This window comes from Hemiscyllium ocellatum, chromosome 2 (assembly GCF_020745735.1).
Source record: "Hemiscyllium ocellatum isolate sHemOce1 chromosome 2, sHemOce1.pat.X.cur, whole genome shotgun sequence".
Lineage (NCBI taxonomy): Eukaryota > Metazoa > Chordata > Chondrichthyes > Orectolobiformes > Hemiscylliidae > Hemiscyllium > Hemiscyllium ocellatum.
The window spans coordinates 89296296-89318146 of record NC_083402.1 but is presented as its reverse complement, the minus strand read 5'-3'; the positions used below and the strand labels follow the sequence as shown (position 1 = coordinate 89318146).

General features: G+C 39.5%; 1 protein-coding gene across 1 annotated transcript in view; it reads right to left on the bottom strand.

The window, feature by feature from the left end:
• Positions 1 to 570: 570 nt before the first annotated feature.
• Positions 571 to 21851, bottom strand: part of naa35 (N-alpha-acetyltransferase 35, NatC auxiliary subunit) — a 74236-nt gene continuing 52955 nt past the window's right edge. Inside the window, exons 17-23 of the mRNA XM_060845226.1 lie at positions 20409 to 20587; positions 18196 to 18332; positions 17064 to 17131; positions 8782 to 8922; positions 5595 to 5717; positions 5265 to 5345; positions 571 to 815 (exon numbers count right to left, since the gene is read on the bottom strand). Of these exons, the coding sequence (XP_060701209.1) occupies positions 756 to 815; positions 5265 to 5345; positions 5595 to 5717; positions 8782 to 8922; positions 17064 to 17131; positions 18196 to 18332; positions 20409 to 20587 (789 nt within the window). The 3' untranslated portion in view covers positions 571 to 755. The remainder of the gene's footprint in view (positions 816 to 5264; positions 5346 to 5594; positions 5718 to 8781; positions 8923 to 17063; positions 17132 to 18195; positions 18333 to 20408; positions 20588 to 21851) is intronic.

The window sequence follows — 21851 nt, the reverse complement described above, 5'->3', positions numbered from 1 at the left end:
AGTTAGAACTCTACAAAGACTCATGCTCTAAACAAACTATACTGTCAACTTAATGGAACGTATTTTGCTCTTTTATTTATTTTAAAAAGCTTGTTCATTTTAACTGACAACTACGCCATGTCACAATTTATTTTAAAAGTTAATAGTACCTAAAGATTGTAACACCTAACTTGACTGTTGTAATTTTGGGCTGATTCTTATTAGTTGACTTCTTATTTCAGGTCCATCTAAGACAAGTGCCTTCAGTAATTGGCATGTTTTCACAGCTTGAGTAGGCTTGTGATCTTGTGGTGTATCTTGACCTCTCAACCCTGAGACCTGGTTCAACTGCTTGAGTTGTGTAAAACCATCTCTAACTAGATTGTTTAGAAATATCTTCTATAGCTTGTCCTCATTTTCTTAGTGGAAAGGAGAAAGAGTTATGCTGGCCTAACAAACAGACACTGTTGGTAAATTTATGAATGGGCAGATTTATGGAATTCATTGCAAAAATGTTCCAGCCATAAACATGTAGAATGGTTGTGCTGAATGGAGACCTAAGCATTCATCAATTTTTAGCAACAAAACAAATTTTAAAAATTATATTTTTTATTCTGGTCACTAAATACAGTACAGCATAAGCAAAGCATTGCTGTTAATGTGCAAAGGCTCAATTTTACGTAGACCCTTTTTAGCATTCTAAAACATTGCCAAACCTGGAGCAAAATGTTTCAAGTCTTGAACTGCGTCCACCATTGCCATTATTTCCATTAGAGTTAAATTAACTTGACGACTGGAAAGTATTTGTGAACAGAAAAATCGAATTCTGGAGGAACCTGAAATTAAATTTAAAAATTATCTTGCATTTCAAAAGCCATTATTATTATATAAAAGAGTCTGAAGATGCGTGCAGATCAAGCTTACATTGAAATATAGAATTGCTTTGCATACTTGCATTTTCTAACTTTAGATATTTTAACTTCCTTCCACTGTGTTCAATGTATTGGTCATTCGCCCTCACACAAATTAACCTACAGTTCGCTTGATCTCTTCAGCAGCTTGCTGATCCTCCAACCTTACTGGTTATCTACAGTCCTTGGGCATTGTCTCTCTACCATTGCCATCCTCACCATCCTAAAGACTAAAATTGCAAGGTTATGGAAAGCAGACATTGTTTAAAAATCAATAATTTGGAATCTTAAACTCTCAATTACAAACATTGATTTAAATCCTTTGTACATACTGTATAAGAGTAAAAGGCAGATTAAAGCAGGAGGAAAGTTACATAAAAACAAGGAATCTACAATTAAACAAAAATGCATAATTGTAAAATAAGAGTGTTAACGTTCTGAGGACAGCCCTGCAGCAAAGTGTTCCAGCAAAGATCAGAAAATAGGTCCAATCTGCTTAACTTCTCATAAGGCAGTCTCTCCCAACCCAGTAACAGCCTATGTGCATCTGTTTTCAGTGACCTATGAACAAGGGCAACTAGTTTCTTTGGATATCAAAGATTTCTCACTGTTTAAATAGCACAGGCTAGGCCAGGATCAGAATATCCATCTGCCTCCAGTCTGTTGTATGCTTTAACAATTGATATAAAAGACAACTTGGCCCATATGCTTCATTCCAGGATGACCAATCGAAAAAAGAACATGTTCTCCCAGTTTCTTCCATCTACAGGGAGTAATCTAATTCAGACAACAAAAACAATGCAACAATTCTAGGACTGTGTAACTTCTGCCTCTTCTTATGAAATGCACTTCTGAGCCATGAAAACAAACTCGAAAAATTGCAATTGTGCAGGATTAACATTTATTAATAGCCACTAGCATTGAAAACTTATTTGCATAAAGAATCAAGTTTTTAAAAGAAGATAAAAGTGAAATATTCTAATAACACTTGATAATGGACATTGTTTAAATTTCCTTCATATTCATAGAGATGTAAAGCACAGACCTTTCGATCCAACTCTTCCATGTTGACCAGATATCCTAACCTAATCTAGTCCCATTTACCAGCACTTAGTCCATATCCTTCCAAACCCTTTCTATTCATATACCCATCCAGAGACCAGAATAACATGCAATATTCCAAACGTAGCCTCACTAATGTCCTGTATGTCCGCGACATGACCTCCCAACTCCTATACTCAGTGCTCTGACCATAAAAGGAAAGCATACCAAATGCCTTCTTCACTATCCTATCTACCTGTGACTCTACTTTCAAGGAGCTATGAACCTGCACTCCAAGGTCTCTTTGTTCAGCAACACTTCCTCGGACCTTATCATTAAGTCTGATTTGCTTTTCCAAAATGTAGCACCTCGCATTTATCTAAGTTAAACTCCATTTGCCACTCCTCAGTCCATGATATTGGACTGCATAAGGACTGCTGCAGATCATCAGACTGATTTTGATTGTTTAACAGCACCTTCTCAAGGGTCATTAGAGATGAGCAATAAGTGCCTGCAATATCCACTTTCAGTGAATAAATCCAGTGATCTATATGGACTTCAGTAGGGTATGCAACAAGGTTCCCCATGGGAGACTGGTTAGCCAGGTTAGATCTCATGGAATACAGGGAGAACTCGCCATTTGGATACAGAACTGGCTCAAAGGTAGGAGACCGAGGGTGGTGGTGAAGGGTTGCTTTTCAGACCGAAGGCCTGTGACTAGTGGTGTGCCACAAGGATCGATGCTGGGTCCATTACTTTTTGTCATGTGTTTAAATGATTTGAATATGAACATAGGAGGAACAGTTAGAGTTTGCAGATGACTCCAAAATTGGAGGTGTAGTGGACAGCAAAAATGGTTACCTTAGAACAACAGGTCTTGATCTGATGACCCTTGAAGGTGCTGTTAAACAATCAAATCAGTCTGATGATCTGCTGCAGTCCCTATGCAGTCCAATATCATGATGCTGTTAGGAAATAAGCTTCAGGATTGTGACCCAGCAACAGTGAATGAGCAATGATACAACTTCAGGTCAGGATGAACTGTGGCTTGGAGGAGAACTTGCAGATGGTAGTTATATATCTGCTGTCTTTGTCCTTCTAGGTGTTAGAGGTTGCAAGTATGGAATATAGATTCATGTCCTCATGAAGCTTCTTTGTTACTTATTCAAAAAACAAGTTAGTGAGGTGTGATTTCCCATGCACAAAGCCATGTTGACTATTCCTAATCAGTCGTTGCCTTTCCTAATACATGTAAATCCTGTTCCTCAGGATTCCTTCCAACAAATTGCCCACCACCGATGTCAGGCTCACTGGTCTATAGTTCCCTGGCTTTTCCTTACCACCTTTCTTAAATAATGGCACATCATTAGCCTACCTCCAATCTTTTGGCACTTCAACTGTGGTTATTGATGATACAAATACCTCAGCAAGGGACTCAATCACTTCCCCAGCTTCCCACAGAGTTCTAGGGTATATCTGATCAGGTCGTGGGGATTTTATCCACCTTTGTGTTTTAAAACATCTAGCACTTCCTCCACTATAAAATAGACATTTCTCAAGATGTCGCTATTTATTTCCACACATTCTCTATTTGCCATATCCTTCTCCACTGTATACACGGATGCAAAATGTTCGTTTAGTATCATACCATCTTCTGTGGTTCCACACATAGGTGGACTTGCTAATCGTTGAGGGGCCCTATTATCTCCATAATTATCCTTTTATGCTTCATGTGTTTGTAAAAACCCTTTGGATTTTCCTTAACTCTATATGCCAAAGCTTTCTCATGTCACCTTCCCCCCCCACTCATTTCCCTCTTAAGTATGATCCTACTGCCTTTCTACTCTAAGGGTTCATTCGATCTCTGCTGTCTATACCTGGCATATGCTTCCTTCTAATTCTTGACCAAAACCTCAGTTGCTGCAGTCATCCAGCGTTCCCTACATCATCCAGCCTTGCCTAACAGAAATATACTGTCTCTGGACTCTTGTTACCTCATTTTTGAAGGCTTCAGGACATTGGTTAGGTGACATTTGGAATATGGCGTGCAAATTTGATCTCCCCGCTGCAGGGAGAATGTTATGAAACTTGAAAAGGTTCAGAAAAGATTTACAAGGATGTTGCCTGGGTTGGAGGGTTTTCGCCATAAGGAGAGGCTGAATAAGCTGCAGCTATTTTCCCTGGAATATTGGAGGCTGAGGGGTTATGTTATTAAGGTTATAAAATTGAGGGGTATGGTTACGGTGAATAGACAAGGTCTTTTCATCAGGTTGGGCACGTCCAAAACTAGACAACATAGGTTTAAGGTGAGAAAGGTAAGATTTAAATGGGACTAAAGAGTCAACTTTTTCATACAGAGGGTTGGTGTGTGTATGGAATGAGCTGCCAGAAGTGGTGGAGGCTGGTACAATTACAACATTTAAAAGGCATCGAGATGAGTACATGAATAGGGAGGGTTCAGAGGGATATGGGCCAAAAGTTGGCAAACCGGACTAGATTTATTTTGGTTATCTAGTTGGCATGGATGGGTTGATGGAAGGGTCTGTTTCGTTGCCATACATCTCAATGACTAAGAATTTTGATGAGTTGCTGCTGTTCATCTTGTAGATAGAATACACTTGTCATCATTGTTATGCATGTAATTGGGATGCTGCCCATTTAAGAGAGCCGGTCGGGTCAATTGCATGGGTGGAGCTGAGGGCTCAGTCTAGAACAGGCTGTGGAGATATGAGCATTGAAAAACAGTGTTTCTGTTCAGAGTTTGACCTGTTCATCCTTTGTGTATAGTTCCTGGTTCCGAGTGAATTACAAACTGTATATTTAAGATCCCAGATGCAGTGATAATCAAGTTCATTTTGATACTCTTCTGTCTCATCAGATGATGGTGTGAACCTTGGTAGTCAACTGTGTTAAATATACTTGGGCATGTTTCAGGAACCCCACCTTGTCTTAAAAAATTATTTGACTTGGGGGTATCAAGCATAGACTAAAATTATGCATATTTTTCAACTTCCAGCAGTATTTACTCAATGATCAGGTGTAGGGCCCTGACTGATACTTCTCATAGTCCATGGGTGACATCAATTGTTAATATTGCAACTGTTATCCCTACTTGGATTAGGTAGTTCAGCACAGCCAAACACAGATGAAAGCTCGGATTTGCCTGGAGGGGGGGTGATGCTTTATGTTGAAAAGACAAGGTATTAATATTTAAGAATAATGTTTCTTATATATAGGTATCCTATTCAGGTATAAAAGTATCTATCTTTAGGTGTTCCTGTATTTATTTCTGCAAACAAATGCGACCACCCTATCTCCAGATCTAAGACCTACCTTAGACTCTTTCTTGTGGCCTCCTGCAAGCAGCTTCATCACCACAATATTAGGCTTTGCGACTTTCAAAATTCTATTTACCTGAAAAACAAATTCCATGCCATGGGGGAGCAAGTTATAGACAAGCTAGAAAAGATAATTAGCAAATTCAACCCAAGAAAAGGGACATATGAATGTAAGTGATAGATGAAATTAAAATAAGACTTTTAAATAGAGACAATTGGATATACACTTAAGGCTCTAGAAATCCAACATACAAAAGTAAACTGTTGTTGCCAAGCATCAGTTATATTTCATGTGTAAATGTATTCTGCAGTAAGTACACAGTACCTCATTATCTGGGTTTGGGATGTTTTCCAGTATCATCTTTGCCTGTTGGAAGTGCTTACTAGCAGCTATGTATAGGTCGGAAGATTGAGGAGGGGGAGTGTACTTGTTGAGGTCAGACATTTCCTGGTTGGCAACAAAACAAAAATACTTTAAAGTTGAGAAATATAATTTTTTAAAAAAAGTTCATTAATATAGCATGCTATCATTCACTGCCCGTTTCTAAATGCAATGGCAAAGATGGTGGGATTCCTTCTTGAACGGCTGCAATCCTTGGATATAGGACCACTGCTTGAAGCTTGTTAAAATGTTTCATAAGATGCAGAGTTATGCGTAGTACCAATCACTAAGGAGAAGATGCATAAATTGCTTAGAACAGATGGACTATATCCCAGGGTTCTGAAAGACAGCTGAGGGGATTGTGGAGACATTGGTAGTCACCGTTCAGGAATCAGGGGAGTCAGTGAAGATCCCAAATGGCTGTAAAAGTAGCTAGTAACACTGCTGATTAAAAAGTGAGAGACAGAAGACAGGAAACTATAGCCCAGTTAGACTGACCTTGATAGTTGGTAAGATTTTAAGAGTCCATTATTGTAGCTGAGATTGTGGAGTACTTGGAAGTGCATTGTAAAATAGGGCTGAGTCAACATGGCTTCATCAAGAGGAGATCATGCCTGACAAATCTCTTAAAATTCTTTGAGGTGGTAATGAGCAAGTTAGGAGGAGAGCCAGTGGATGTAATCTATTTGGATTTGGCTGCTGAATAAGATAAAAGCCCATAGTGTAGGGGCAAGGTACTGGCATGGTTAGAGGATTGGTTGACTGGCAGAAGGCAGAGCGTGGGGATAAAGGGGTCTTTTTCGGATGGCAGCCAGTGATCAGTAGAATTCTGCGGGCTTCAGTGTTGGGATCATGATCATTTACATTATACATTAATGACTCTGGACAAAGGAACTGAGGGCAGTATTGCTGAGTTTGGAGATGACAAAGATAGGTGGAGGGACAGGTAGTGTTGAGGCAGGGAGGTTGCAGAAGGACTTGGACAGGCTAGGAGTGTGCGTAAGGTAGTGCCAGATGGAATACAATGGGGGAAAGTGTCAGGCTACGCACTGTGACAGGAAAAATAGTGATGTTGATTATTTTCTAAATGGGCAAAGACTTCCCAAATCTGAAATACAAAGGGAGTCATAGTTCCGGATAATCTTAAGGTTAACATGCAGGTTCAGTTGGTAGTTAGGAAGGTAAATGCAATATTAACATTCATTTTGAAAGGGCTAGAATACAAGAGCAGGGATGTACTGTTGAGGCTGCATAAGATTCTCATAATATTCCAAATGCAGTCTGATGAGAATTTTTGGACCCTGTATCTGGGGAAGGATGTGCTCACCTTGGAGGGGTCCAGATGAGGTTCACAAGAATGATCCTAGGAATGAATGGCTTGTCATTTAGGGAACAGTTAAGGACTTTGGGTCTGTCCTTGGAGTTTAGAAGGATGAGGGAGAGATCATAAAATACTGAGAGGTTTTCAATATTGGTTGGATGTTTAAATGGAATGGGAGGGGTGGAATTAGGTAAGATAATGGAGCAGTGAACTCTAAGAGGAGAGGGAGCATGATAATATGAGGGCTGAAATCAATGAGGATAAGAAATTGTTCAATGCAGAGAGTAAGATAGGACAATAGTAATGGTATCACTAATGGAAACTTAATGGTACATGAATGGACAATAACTCTGAATGAGAGTGAAGAACAAAGTGAGATGCTCAAATGAAGAATTCCTGTGAAGGAAGTGGAAAAGATCCAAGTATGGTAAGAACCACAACACCACCACTGTCTTGAGTTGGGAAGTGGCTACAAATATAGCCAGACCAGGAGCCTTTAAATAAGGGAAAGTATCATCACCACTCAAACAGACTTAAGTTAAAACCTTGGTAATCAATGTAATCATCCACAACATCAGAAATGAGACACAAAAATAGGAACAGGCCATTCGGCCCACTGAACATGCTCTGCCATTCAACATGATCATAGCTGATTCTCAATCTCAACAACATACTCTGCTCTCTCCTCACACCCTTCAACACCGTTAGGTCCTATAAAATCACTCTTTTTCTATTGTAAACGTATTCAGTGACTTTGCTAAAACAGCCTTCTGTGGTAGAGAATTCCGCAGGTTCACTTGCCTCTGAAGAAATCTCTCATTTAAGTTTGAAATGGCCTATTACATATCCCGAGACTGTGGTGCCTTGTTCTAGATTTCCCCAGCCAGGGAAAGCATTATTCTTGCACAGAGTCTGACGAGCTTGGAAGAATTTTATTTCAATCAAATCCCCCCATATTCTTCAAAACTCCGGTAAATTCAGGCCCAATCGACCTAAACTTTTCTTATACAACAAAACTACCATTTCAGGAATTAGTCTGGTGAACCAATTCCCGGTATGCTTTTTTCTTGAGGAGATGAAAACTACACAAGTACTTTGGGTGTGTGGTCTCACAAATGCCCTGTATAACTGAGATAAGACTTCCTTGCTCCTGCAGTGAAACCCTCTTCCTGTGAAGGCCACCATATTATTTGCCTTTCTAACTGCTTGCTGCTCACAGATGGGAAGAACATAGTAAACAGGTATTCTGGAGGCTGTTGTATAGAGTGGGTGTGAAAGTTTTTGTTAACGAGTTCACAGTGTCAGGAGTCAGATAAACTGCGAAATAAATTAGTTTCTAACTGACATGCTGAGCGAGAAGTTAAGAGGAAGAGGGAGAGAAAAAGAGAGGGAAAAAAAGAGAAAAAAAAGTGCATCAAATGATGTAACTTGAGTTGCTATTCATAATGTCTCTTTCTGAGGAGGCAGAGAGGACATCTTTAGACATAACTCCCTAATAGGTAAGTGTGACCCTGGAAAGGAATAGCATGTCAGGAAGCATCCGAGGAGCAGGACTCCTGATGAAGGGCTTATGCCTGAAACGTCAACTCTCCTGCTCCTCAAATGCTGCCTGACCTGTGTTTTTGCAGCACCACACTCTCAACTCTTGACTCTCCAGCATCTGCAGTCCTCACTTTCTTCTAATAGAGAGTTAAGTCTAGGATGGTGGCGAAAACGCCAGAACCTCAGAATCAACAACATTTTGCACATGGAGGATTAAAATGTTGACGAATTGGATAATAAGCATGAAGATGTACTCTTGCTACCCACCTTAAACTGTAGGTAATGCACAGGTGGAGGAGTGAGAACACTGTTGAAAGGGGCAAATCTATGCTCGTATCGGACCTGTTCGCTATCCAGTTCAAATTTCGGCTTTCTCACTTTTCCATCCATATCAAAGGCTATCATAGTCTGTATCACACAAATGAAAATGGGGAAGATATGTTTCAAGTCAGCACACTTTTTAGGCATAAGTTATCTTCAGAGTTCTGAATGATTATATCCACAGAAAAGCATTAAGTCAAATTATTTGTATCAAATACAAAACATTTTTGCAAACCACTCTGTTATATCCTTGTGAAAACAATGAATCATTTCATTTGTATTAAATGTAATAATTACTTCTGTATATTAGGAATCTCCCATGGTGTTACTCTGTGAATAGATTACATCTTGTACACGGATTTAAAGCAGTAGGATGTAATGTAAGAGTGCACATTTTCAAGTTCATTGATTTATAGTGATTAAGTCAAATTCTGCCTTAATATATTGCATTTGGGAATTTTAATGAGTACTATGAAAATTGATTCTGTATATTATTACATAAAACTTTAAGTTACTGGTAATTACTAACTGTTCCATTATCTATTTATTTCATATTTCCTCTCAGTTTCTCCTTGACCATTCAGCTTTCAGCCATTAAAATAATTTATCCCTTGCAACATCAGTATAGGCAGGAAAGTATGGCGAGAGGAAGACAAAAGGAGGCAGCAGATGGGTATAAATAGATTGAGTGAGTGTAGAAAATGTTTGGCAGAAGGAGTATCAGAATGAATGAAAAGCTTAGTATTGATTAAAGGGAGAAAGATTGACAGAATTGAGGTGCAGAGGGATCTGTGTTCTCACACATGAATTACAAAATGTTACTCTGTAGGAACAGCACATAGTCGAGATAACTAATGGAATATTATTCTTTAATTGAGAGGAATAGAACATAAAAGTAAAGAAATAAGGGAGGAAGGATGTAAATATTTTGTAGGCGATCAGAGGAGATTTACTAGATTGATATCTAAAATGAATGAGTTATCTAATTAGGATAAGTTGGACACCCTGGATTTGTTTCCTCTGCAATTTAGAACAGTAGAATTGCTCTCGAAGAATATAAATCCTGAATATTCTTGACAAGGTTGATGCTTTCTCTTGTGATTCACAGCAGAGCAAATAAGCATTGCCCTTTTAGAACAGAAATGAAGAGAGGTTCTTTCTCTTGGAGGGTCTTGTGACTTTATAATGCTGCCTCAGATGGTGATTAGGTAGGGTTATTAAATATTTTTAAAACTGAGGAGAATAGATCCTTGTTAGGCAAGCAAAACAAAGGTTAGAGGATAGATGGGAATGTGAAATTTGAAACATGAACAGATTAGCCACGACCTTACTGAATTGCAGACAATGCTCGAGGTACTAAATGATCTACTTCTGCCTCTATTTTGTACGTATTACTTTTAATGCATTTGTGAAATAGTTAAACACATACCTTAGTGAAATATTATGCACCAGTAGTACAGATTTTCCAGGTGTCATTATTTATGTGGGGTAAATAGACAAAGCCTATTTCCGGGGGTTGGGGAGTCCAGAACTAGAGGGCATAGGTTGAGATGAGAGAGGGAAGACATAAAAGAGATCTAAGGGGCAACTTTTTCCACGCAGAGGGTGGTACGTGTGTGGAATGAGCTGCCAGAGGAAGCTGGTACAATTGCAACATTTAAGAGGCATTTGGATGGGTACATGAATGGGAAGGGTTTGGAGGGATATGGGCTGGATGTTGGCAGGTGGGACTAGATTGGGTTGGATATCTGGTCGGCATGGACGGTTTGGACTAAAGGGTCTGTTTCTATGCTGTACATCTCTATGACTCTAAGTCTATGGTACCTACCAGTGATAAGTTGATCAACTAGCAAATGGCCTGTCCCTGTCCCTGTCCCTGCTGCCATTACCTTAGCTCATATATGGGCTCTGCTCCCTTGTTCCATTCCAGGTTGCTTTGTGTGCCTCCTGTGCAGCCATAAACTTGTATACCTCACCCTTGTCTAAGCACACTTATGATCGGTATAAGACCATAAGACAAAGGAGTGGAAGTAAGGCCATTCGGCCCATCGAGTCCACTCCGCCATTCAATCATGGCTGATGGACATTTCAACTCCACTTACCCACATTCTCTCTGCCGCCCTTAATTCCTTGTGATATCAAGAATTTATCAATCTATGTCCTTGTTTACTATGATATGCCTGTTCTGCTCACAAAAAAAAAGCTTTTCACTGTACCTGGGTATGTGACGACAAAAAATCAAATCGAATCAAAAAGCTGACACGTGGGTTCTGCTCCCCATGCCATGCCAATAGTTGGCCTCATTTCCAACTGGAACTCAACCCATTGCATACCTGCTCCATCCTCCGGAAACTCTCCTGTATGGTAGCCCAATGATCAGCCAGAATAACTCCTCTAGCTTGTTCACTCACAGGATTTCTCCTTCCAACCACAGAGTCTGTCTCTGGAAGAGCAGCAAGAGTGGAAATGAGGGAATCTTCTTTGGGAAGATCCTCCAATCATGGAGACACAGAATCTACAGCTGGAGAAGCAACACCTGAAAGAGTGTCTCTCTCGCAATGAGGAGGTTTAGTCATCCATTGAGGTTTTATGGGTGTTTTGGAATCTCTGGAATGACCTTTGGGCAGTGTTGTCCTCATTTAGCTCTATTCAAATATATATATTTTCAACAAGATGATTGCCAGCAATGGCGTCTCATCCTCAACTGGACAATGATCTCTGGACAGCATCACGTATCCTTTCACCATCGACACACCTGCTCTGGCACAAAGGGCTTAAGTTTTCAAATGCACACTCATCACACCTAGCTCTACCTCTTCATCATCTCTTTCAAAAGCTCCATTGTGTGCACTTTGAACAACAGCTTGTCCATTAAAAATAAGACAATTTACTTTAGCTAAACAACGTGAAGACCGAGTCCATTGTCTGTGTCCCCTACCATGAACTACTTCTTCATGGCACTGATTACAGTCTCCTTAGGCTGAACTAGATTATATAGAAACACAATGTCCCATTCAATACTCAGATAATCTAATATCTTTATAATCACAAAGGTAGTCTAATTCCACCTCTGTATGAGGTGAGGATCCTATTAAAACTCATCTGCTGCTGAAATTCTCATTTATATCTTTGTCACTTATGAGCTTAACGCATTCCAATGCTTTCCTGGTCAGTCTATTGTTTTCCACATGCTGAACTGCTGATCCAAACTCTACTGCCCATATTGTATCTGGCACAAAGACAAACTGATTATGTTCACTCATCATCCAACAGTCACCCACTTACATTGGTTCCTGCTCCACCAATCCTCAAGTTTAAAATTCTCATCTTTAACATTCAAATCATTATACAGCTTTCTTCACATCCATCTTTGTTATCTACTTCAGTTCGACAAACACTCACCAATTTTCCTTTCTTCCAATTTTGTGCATCCTCACTCCCATTGGCCTTTAGCTGCCTAGGCCTCGTGTCTAGAAACTTGTTCCCTACGTTTCCACATACTAACTCCCTCTTATAGAACCACAGAACCATACTAAGAGACTACTTTAAATTAAAGCATGTATGCATTTGGGAAGTGCTTTGGGACTACTTTCAATATTACGTTTGCTATACAAGGCTTGTTATTGTCGAAGACTTAGGACTAGATCACTATCTCGTTGGCCAATTTAGTAGCCCTTAAAAGACGGTGGGCAGGTCCTGAATCCAGAATCACGCACTCCTATTATTTCTGGCTATATTGCGGGTGCAGATAGTATATTTGAGCCCCTTGCATAACAATATGTGGCTCAGTGCATCTCAGAGGTCACTAAAGACAAGGGAACCCCCCAGTTCCAACTGGGAAACAAAAGAAGTGTCACCTGTTCATGGAATTCTTCTCCAGATAGGTTTTATAAGAAAAAAAGTAAGTTATTCTTACAGTTTCAATAGTTAAAATGCTGCATTGCAGGTTTGCTGTGTTTTCACTGTAGTAACTGCTTACATGGTTCTCCTCTGGTTCTATCATGAAAATAAGTTGAGAATTACAGTTGTGCTTTACCCAAGACCAGGGTGTGTTTCCCCTTGCTAATATGCTATTTTGCATTCAAAACTGAAGTTGTCACCACACAGGGACTTCAGAGTTACGATCTGAAATGATTGAAATATCTATAAATGCTTTAAGTTTGAAAACTAAAAAACAAAAACAACTGCTCCCAAAAGCTCTTGATTGACAAGTCACCTGTTTTTGCATTTGCAGCAAACTCAATTGTTTTCATGTGTGATATTTTGATTCGTGGGGTCATTATAAATGGACAGTCGATTTTCAAAAGCTTCAGAACTAGATATTTCAAGAGAAGACTGACAGTTTTAAGAGATTATTAGAAAATATAGCAAGTGAATCAGGGTTTTTACAACAAATTTGAATTGTGGAGGGGGTTTAACTAATTATGTAATGGTTGATTTGATTTGTTTTCCCAAAAATGAATTGTGTTTTGTGTGAGGTCTATTAGATTAGTTAGAGTTTACCTTTTCCACCTCTAATGCAAATACAATGTTCTTGCAGATTAGTGATTGTGAACGCTGGCTAATGGATTAATGATACCTAGGAGCATGGGGCGGTACAGGGGCGATAAAGGGGATAAAGGAGTATGAGAGAACTTGGAGAGCATGGTGGGAGATACATGGTTTGTTGGAGAGGGTTTGAGAGCCTAACATTCATAATAACATCTGGGCTGATGTCTCAGTGTACACAGACAAGCATTCCATGTTGTTAGCTTCACCATCTGCCACTCCAGCTTAGTCTCAAGTCTGCCTCTGGGGGAAGAAGGCCCAATTCTTCCCTGCTCCTGCCTCACCTAACATACACTCAAAGTGTAATTTACCTCTAGAAAAACTCCATAAATAATCTATGATGATAAATAAGAAGTAAAACATACCTCATAGCAGCATGATTAAATTTGTTTTACACTTCTCCAAAACTGTTTGATCCTTAGTTGTTTAGAAATTTTTCTAATGAAAAATTATACTGACAATAGTTTAAATATTAATGACTACTGATCTGAGTATTGAAACTTCAAGTGAATTTCAAGTTACCATTAAAACACAAAGCAGCATAGGAATGTCATAGATGGAGTTGTGCAAACTTTTGTTTGAAAAGGTTATAAAAATGTACCTATTGTGCATTCAGTGAAATTGTGCAAATAACACATACTCAGACAGCACAGATGTAGTTTCTAACTCCCTTCAATAGTTCTGGTGCAAAACAAAAGCAGGCAGAGGCCCAGGTGTTCCAATAAAAACTTTAAAAACTCCTCTGTACAAGTTACAAAACCTCTTGCTACGTATCTTTATGTTATCATGAGATATGCATTTTTGTGTTTTTAATCTCTTTTAGTTCTTTATTTAAGATTATACGTGTCAACTATGAGGGAGGGAGGGAGGGAGGGAGTAAAAGCAAGTAGCTTTGTAAATTCACCTTTTAATGATTTGCATCTGTTCCAGATTATTCACTCAGGACTGATTACTTTTATAAGTCTTTAGTGTCTCATTGGTACTTTCCTACGTTCATACATTCCCTAACAGCAATAAAACAATAGGAAATTGGCTGATAATTGCAATCAACAGAACATGGCAAACAAACGGATATGTTAACTCACAGAAAATTAGCACTGTAAACAAGAGTGGATAAATATTATTGTACATCAGGTTTAAATAAAATAGAAGCGTCAGATTAAACAATGTTTAAAATAACAAAATATCTGTACATAGTTGAAAGACCAGAGAATGTTATAGTTGGAGCATTTAATGGGGTATGGGGTGTTGGGGGTGCGTGGTAGAGGATTGTGGTGAGTAACATTTTCCTCTTTTTGTGGTTACAGGATTTACAGTTTCTGTTTGAAAGATTATTCTTCCTTCTCTCTGTTGTGAAGTTTACAGCTTCTCTGATCTCCCTTACGTAGTAAGAGATAGAACATAGAACATAGAACATAGAAGGATACAGCGCAGTACAGGCCCTTCGGCCCTCGATGTTGCGCCGACCGAGTCCTACCTAACCTATACTAGCCCAATAACTTCCAAATGCCTATCCAATGCCCGCTTAAATGAACATAAAGAAGGAGAGTTCACCACTGATACGGGCAGGGCATTCCATGAACTCACAACCCGCTGTGTGAAGAATCTACCCCTAACATCTGTCCTATACCTACCACCCCTTAATTTAAAGCTATGTCCCCTAGTAACACCTGACTCCATTAGCGGTAAAAGGTTCTTAGTATCTACCCTATCTAAACCCCTAATCATCTTATACACTTCTATCAGATCTCCCCTAAACCTTCTCTTCTCCAATGAGAACAGCCCCAAGTGCCTCAGCCTTTTCTCATAAGATTTTCCTACCATTCCAGGCAACATCCTGGTAAACCTCCTCTGCACTCGTTCTAAAGCTTCCACATCCTTCCTATAGTATGGCGACCAAAACTGCACACAATACTCCAGATGAGGCCTCACCAGAGTCTTATACAACTGCAACATGACCTCAGGACTCCGGAACTCAATTCCTCTGCCAATAAAGCCCAGTACACCATATGCCTTCCTCACAGCACTATTTACCTGGGTGGCAACTTTCAGAGATCTGTGTACATAGACACCAAGATCCCTCTGCTCATCCACACTACCAAGTAGCCTACCATTAGCCCAGTAATCCAACATCTTGTTATTCCTACCAAAGTGAACGACTTCGCACTTAGCTACATTGAATTCCATTTGCCACATTTCCGCCCAGCTCTGCAACTTATCTATATCCCGCTGTAACCTACCACTTCCTTCCTCACTATCCACAACTCCACCGACTTTCGTGTCATCCGCAAACTTGCTTACCCAGCTTTCAAGTCCTTCCTCTAGATCATTTATAAAGATAACAAAAAGCAATGGTCCCAAAACAGATCCTTGTGGTACACCGCTAGTAACTGCGCTCCAAGATGAACATAATCCATCAACTACTACCCTCTGTCTCCTTCCAGCCAGCCAATTCCTAATCCAAACCTCTAATGTATCCTCAATGCCATACCTCCGAAGTTTTAGCATTAGCCTACCATGGGGAACCTTATCGAACGCCTTACTAAAATCCATATACACAACATCTACTGCTTTACCCTCATCCACTTCCATAGTCACCTTCTCAAAGAACTCAATAAGGTTTGTGAGGCACGACCTGCCCTTCACAAAACCATGCTGGCTATCCCTGATCACGTTATTCCTACCCAGATGTTCATAAATCTTATCCCTTACCATTCTCTCTAAGACTTTGCCCACCACTGAAGTCAGACTCACTGGCCTATAGTTACTAGGGCTATCCCTACTCCCTTTCTTGAACAATGGGACCACATTCGCTATCCTCCAGTCCTCTGGTACTATTCCCGTTGACAATGACGACATAAAAATCCAGGCCAATGGCTCTGCTATCTCCTCCCTAGCTTCCCATAGGATCCTGGGGTAAATGCCATCAGGCCCAGGAGACTTATCTATATTCATCCTTTCCAATATTCCCAAAACCTCTTCCCTGCATATTTCCAGGGCATCCATTCTAATTATTTGTGATTCCATATTCACATCAGCAACAGTGTCCTGTTCCTGAGTGAATACTGATGAAAAGTACTGATTTAATGTCTCTCCAATCTCCTCCGCCTCCACACACAACTTCCCACTACTATCCTTGACTGGACCGATACCTACCCTAGTCATCCTTTTATTCTTGACATACCTATAGAAAGCCTTTGGGTTTTCCCTAATCCTACCAGCTAAAGACTTTTCATGTCCCCTTCTCGCTTTTCTTAGCTCCCTCTTTAGCTCCTTCCTGGCTACCTTATAACTCTCAATCGCCCCTACTGAACCTTCACGCCTCATCTTTACATATGCCGCCTTCTTCCCTTTCACAAGGGACTCCAATTCCTTACTAAACCACGGCTGCCTCACAAGGCCCTTTACACCATGCCTGACTGGTACATACCTATCGAGGACACGCAGTAGCTGCTCCTTGAACAATCCCCACATCTCATTAGTGTTCTTCTCTTGAAGCCTGTTTTTCCAATCCACACAACCTAAGTCATGCCTCACTGCATCATAATTTCCCTGCCCCCAGCTATAGCTCTTGCCCTGCGGCGCACGATTATCCCTCTCCATCACTAAAGTAAAAGTCACCGACTTTTAATAGCTATATTACAGTTTATCAACATTCTTAAAAGCAAAAACATCCTCACCTTATACATTCCAGCACACATATTATGATAAGCCTGGCTCAAGGTGATTTCTTTGCTCAGAGGTCGAACTGTATTTAAGATAAAGAAATACAGTTTCTTATTTTTTTCTCAAGGCTGAAAAATAATTCAATTCTGCAACACTTTTAGAATCCACTTAAAGATTGCTGCAAATTTCTTTAAACATTATGGCATAAATTGGCATGGGTGTCTGCTTTTAAATTTTTCTTTCATGGATGTGAATGTCAATAACAAGTCAAGCATTTTTTGCCTATTCCTAATTTCCCTTTAAGGCTTTGATCAGCCAACCTTGAATTACTGCATTCCATTTAATGTACATACATTATAGTGCTGTTAGAAAGGAAGTTCCTAAACTGACAAAAAGGATACCAACATTAAGTGTCAGCCTACCACTGCATTAGCCCATTATAGTACTGTCTGCAACAAAGGCCTGCATCTGCAGTCAGTGGAGAAAAAAGGATGCTTATATTTTACCTTACAGAAAATTGCTCATAAGATTGAGTGACTACTTTCCCCCTTCTGGTGGCAATTTGGATCTGGAATCAAGTCAAAATAGATTGTGACAGCAGCAGGAGTGATGTCAGCAGGCAGGTAAGTGGCCAGTAACACTGAAATATTTACAACAAACTAGGTAGGAAATTATAAAGATTGAAAATACTTGGTTTTTCATAGCAATTTTCAAGTAATGCAGTAAATGATGACAATTAGATTTAGATAGAAGTGAAGATAAGCTTGTTATGAAATATATCAAACTTCGTCATTATGAAAACAAAAGGTTAAAATTCCGTAAATAGTTTGTGGGTTACTGAAGGTATTTCGCATTGATTATAAAAGTTACAGGCTGTTAGAAACCCCGTTTCACATCATTCAAAAAAAACTTGCCATAGGCTTTAGGGAGGATAACAGCGTTAAGATTATGAATTCTCATCAGTTGCAGTGGTTTCCATTGACTGCAGCCCAGGGTTGTCTCAACAGTGCACCCTCCAGAGAAACATTTCTGCAGCACTCCAGAAATGTTGCAAGTTTGAGTGAAGTAATAAATGAATATTGACAATATTACTATCATCACAGAAAATCTGAATCAGAGCTTATTTTAAACAACATTAGTCTCTACCTTTCTTTTTCTTTTTTGTCTTTTTGCTGCTGCGGCCTTTCTGTTGTTCCTCTACAATTCGCTCCTCTGCCATTTGAGAGGAGTCAGCACGGCTCAGTGTTGATATCAGCCAAGCATATAGGAACTCTGAAAGATACCTACAAAGCAGGGGACATCAAAATGCAATTATGAGGGCTATGGGAACACTTTCTGGACACTTAAGGGAACTATGTAAACAGGCAAGTAATTTTCACTGAATATGCTAGTTAGGACGCAGTTGACATTATTGTATTAAAAGTTAAAATTGTACAAAATGAGCTGAAGCAGGCTCGCTTTTTAAATAACCTTTGCTCATCTTTCAGATTAGTACAATTTAATATGAGTTGGCCCAGTCAAAGATGGGAAAAATGAAAGAAAAATTACAAAATATCAAGTTGGCATCCTGGATGAAGTGTGTTATAACTGACAGATGTATTCACATTTTATGGATGTGGCTTACAAATGCAAAGGTCAATGTGGATTATAGTTAGGAGGAGGAATGAGGGCCTGCAGACAGATTGTCAAAAAATTGTGGGATACTTACTTTTTTCTTAATTTGAAGGTTTTAATCCAACTCTTTCAAGGACTACGGCATATTTCAGAGCACTTCATTCAGCAAATTATTCTCAACTGTTAATAAACTTAGCCATTTATTCAAAATGAACTGTGCAGAACTAGTCTAATTTTACATAAAACAGAATAAAATGAAGAGTGAATTACGTTGAAACTTGCAGATGAATGACTTCAAAGAGATTGCAATGAGCAGAATGTTTGGAAGATTTAAAAATCAGTGGCTGGCCTCACCACTGAGTGTTTCATGGAAAGCAGGTAATCAGTGCGGTCACCCCGCAGTTAATGGGATGAGAAATATTCAGCCAAGGATGAATTTGCTGCTAATGTAGGGGTTCACAGATTCTGCCTTGCTCTCAATCTGGTATTCAACTTTGGATGCTGGTAATGCAAAACTTGCTCTGGGAACTACAGCAGAATTAAGTCGACAGCATTATGTAGTACGATGCCTCCCCTGTGTCCAAGTCAAGGATGTTAATGAGCAGCTGCAGAGCTTGCTGAAAGGAGAATGAAGAAAGCAGATAAACAGCCCCGACTGATCATGGTCCTTACTGGTTATATAGTTAGGAGGAGGAATGAGGGCCTGCAGACAGATTTTAGGGAATAAGGACAGAAATAGCAAGCTGATCCTTAAAAAATGTAGTAGACTCCATTATATTCGCAGGGCAATGTCCTTGTGGGTACAGAAAAACAAAAGAATAAAGAAGATGAATACGTAGACTGCAGAGATGTTTTGGAAGGAAGGCTTTATATTCCTTGGTTACTGGAACTGAATCTGTGGGATATGGATCTGTATAGGCCAGGCAGGTTGTATGTGAACAGAGCTGGAATTGATCTTCTTGCAGCATGATTTGTTGTTAGGGAATGCGTAAAATATCTGAGAAGAAATTATCAGCAGTGCATATGGAGAAAAGGCATGGGTATGGGACTAGCTGAGTTTATTTTGTAGATAGCTACCTAGCTGCCAAATAGAGTCCTTCTGTGTTATGACCATTCTATAATTCACTTTCTACTTCTATTCTACTTTCTACCTTCTCAGTAGTCACATGTGGAAAATATTTAAATCAGAGATGTATTACAATTCTATTTATATATAAAATAGTAGCAATAGTATATAAATAAGACTAATGAAATAGAACGAGCTATTTCTTAAATGTGAAAATTCAACATTTGTAGTTGCATAGACTGTTCATAACTAAATAAGATGAAAATCACAACACCAGGTTATAGTCCAACAGGTTTAATTGGAAGCACACTAGCTTTCAGAGCGACTCTCCTTCATCAGGTGATAGTGGAGGACTCGATTGTAACACAGAATTTATAGTAAAAATTTGCAGTGTGATGTAACTGAAATTATACATTGAAAAATTGATTGTCTGTTAAGCCTTTCAAAGCCTATAGTCCAATTAAACCTGTTGGACTATAACCTGGTGTCGTGTGATTTTTAACCTTGTATACCCCAGTCCAACACCGGCATCTCCAAATCATAAATAAGATGAGGTAGTCATGACTTAAACTATAGTTTATGAGCCAAAATTCAATCTGAGTCTCTTCCAAATATAGATGCCCAAAAGATAGTATTAGCTAGAACTTTGAACGCTGCTAATGTGGTTAGGTTTTCATACCAGTAGACATAATAGAATTCATGCATGCTATAGAGTTCCAATTCGAAGCCGCTCAACAGGTACTGGATCATAATCCGAAGGTTATGATAGAGGATCCATGTGCCTAAGCATGCCAGATGCTGCCTCTGTGGTTCCTGCTTCAGTAACATGCTATGGAGCGCTGCATCAACCTTTTCAGCCTGCAAGCAGGAGTATATACAAAGTTAAGGTGCACTTCAGCTTTTTTGCTGAACCATTGTCCCTTAAACACACTAATGTTTGAAATGTAATCTTCACATTATGGCTTTGAAGAAGTCCCGCCCATCAGTTACTCTCTCCCTTTCTCTCTCTCTCTCTCTCTCTCTCTTATAACCACCTCTCCCCCCCCCCCCCCCCCCCCCCCCCCTCGCACACACACACACACAAAAAAATTGTTATTGCAATCGTAGCATTCAATAACAATATAATCTTTTGTTTGGTTAACTGTGCCATACAAAGATCAGGCTCCAGTTACCATATTATTGGCAATTGCTGGTCAGTTTAGACAAATTAAGAATCTCTACGGAACTGTTTTTTTTGGGACAGATAACTCAAGTGCCAGGATGTTAGATCAACTAAAAATATCTATCAAATATAATTTCATACAAAATTATAAACACCTGCCAGTTATCCTTTTGATTTTCTACCTTGGATTAAAGAAATCTTTTCCTTCCATCCTTTCCTTACTCTTGGAAGATTTTGAATCTTTTACTGTACCTTGAATTCTTCAATCTTTGCTCCTATTGTTCATTTTGAAGGTCAGAACATTCTTTTAAAATTTGGATTTAAGACTCTCCTTTGAACTTCGACATTGTTATTAACACAAGAATTGAAATCAAAATTAATAGGTCCTGGGGTGTGTTGCTGAACAAAGAGGCCTTGAAGTGCAGGTTCCTTGAAGGTGGAGTTGCAGGTTGATAGGATAGTGAAGAAGGCATGCTTTCCTTTATTGGTCAGAGCATCGAGTATTGGCGTTGGGAGGTCACATTGTGGCTGTACAGGACATTGGTTAGGCCACTTATTCTGCACAATTCTAGTCTCCCTCCTATCAGAAAGATGCTGTGAAACGTGAAAGGGTTCAGAAAAGATCTACAAGGATGTTGCCAAAGTTGGAGAGTTTGAGCTACAGGGAGAGGCTGAAGAGGCTGAGGCTATTTTTCTTGGAGTGTTGGAGGCTGAGGGGTGACCTTATAGAGGTTTGTAAAATCATTAGGAGTATTGATAGGGTGAATAGACAAGGTCTTTTCGCTGACGTGGAGGAGTCCAGAACTAGAGGGCACACATTTAGAATGAGGGAGAAAAATTTGAAAGGGACTTAAAGGGTGGCTTTTTCATGCAGAGGGTGGTGCATGTATGGAATGTGCTGCCAAGGGAATTGGTGGAAGCTGGTACAATTGCAACTTTGACAAAGCATCTGGATTGGTA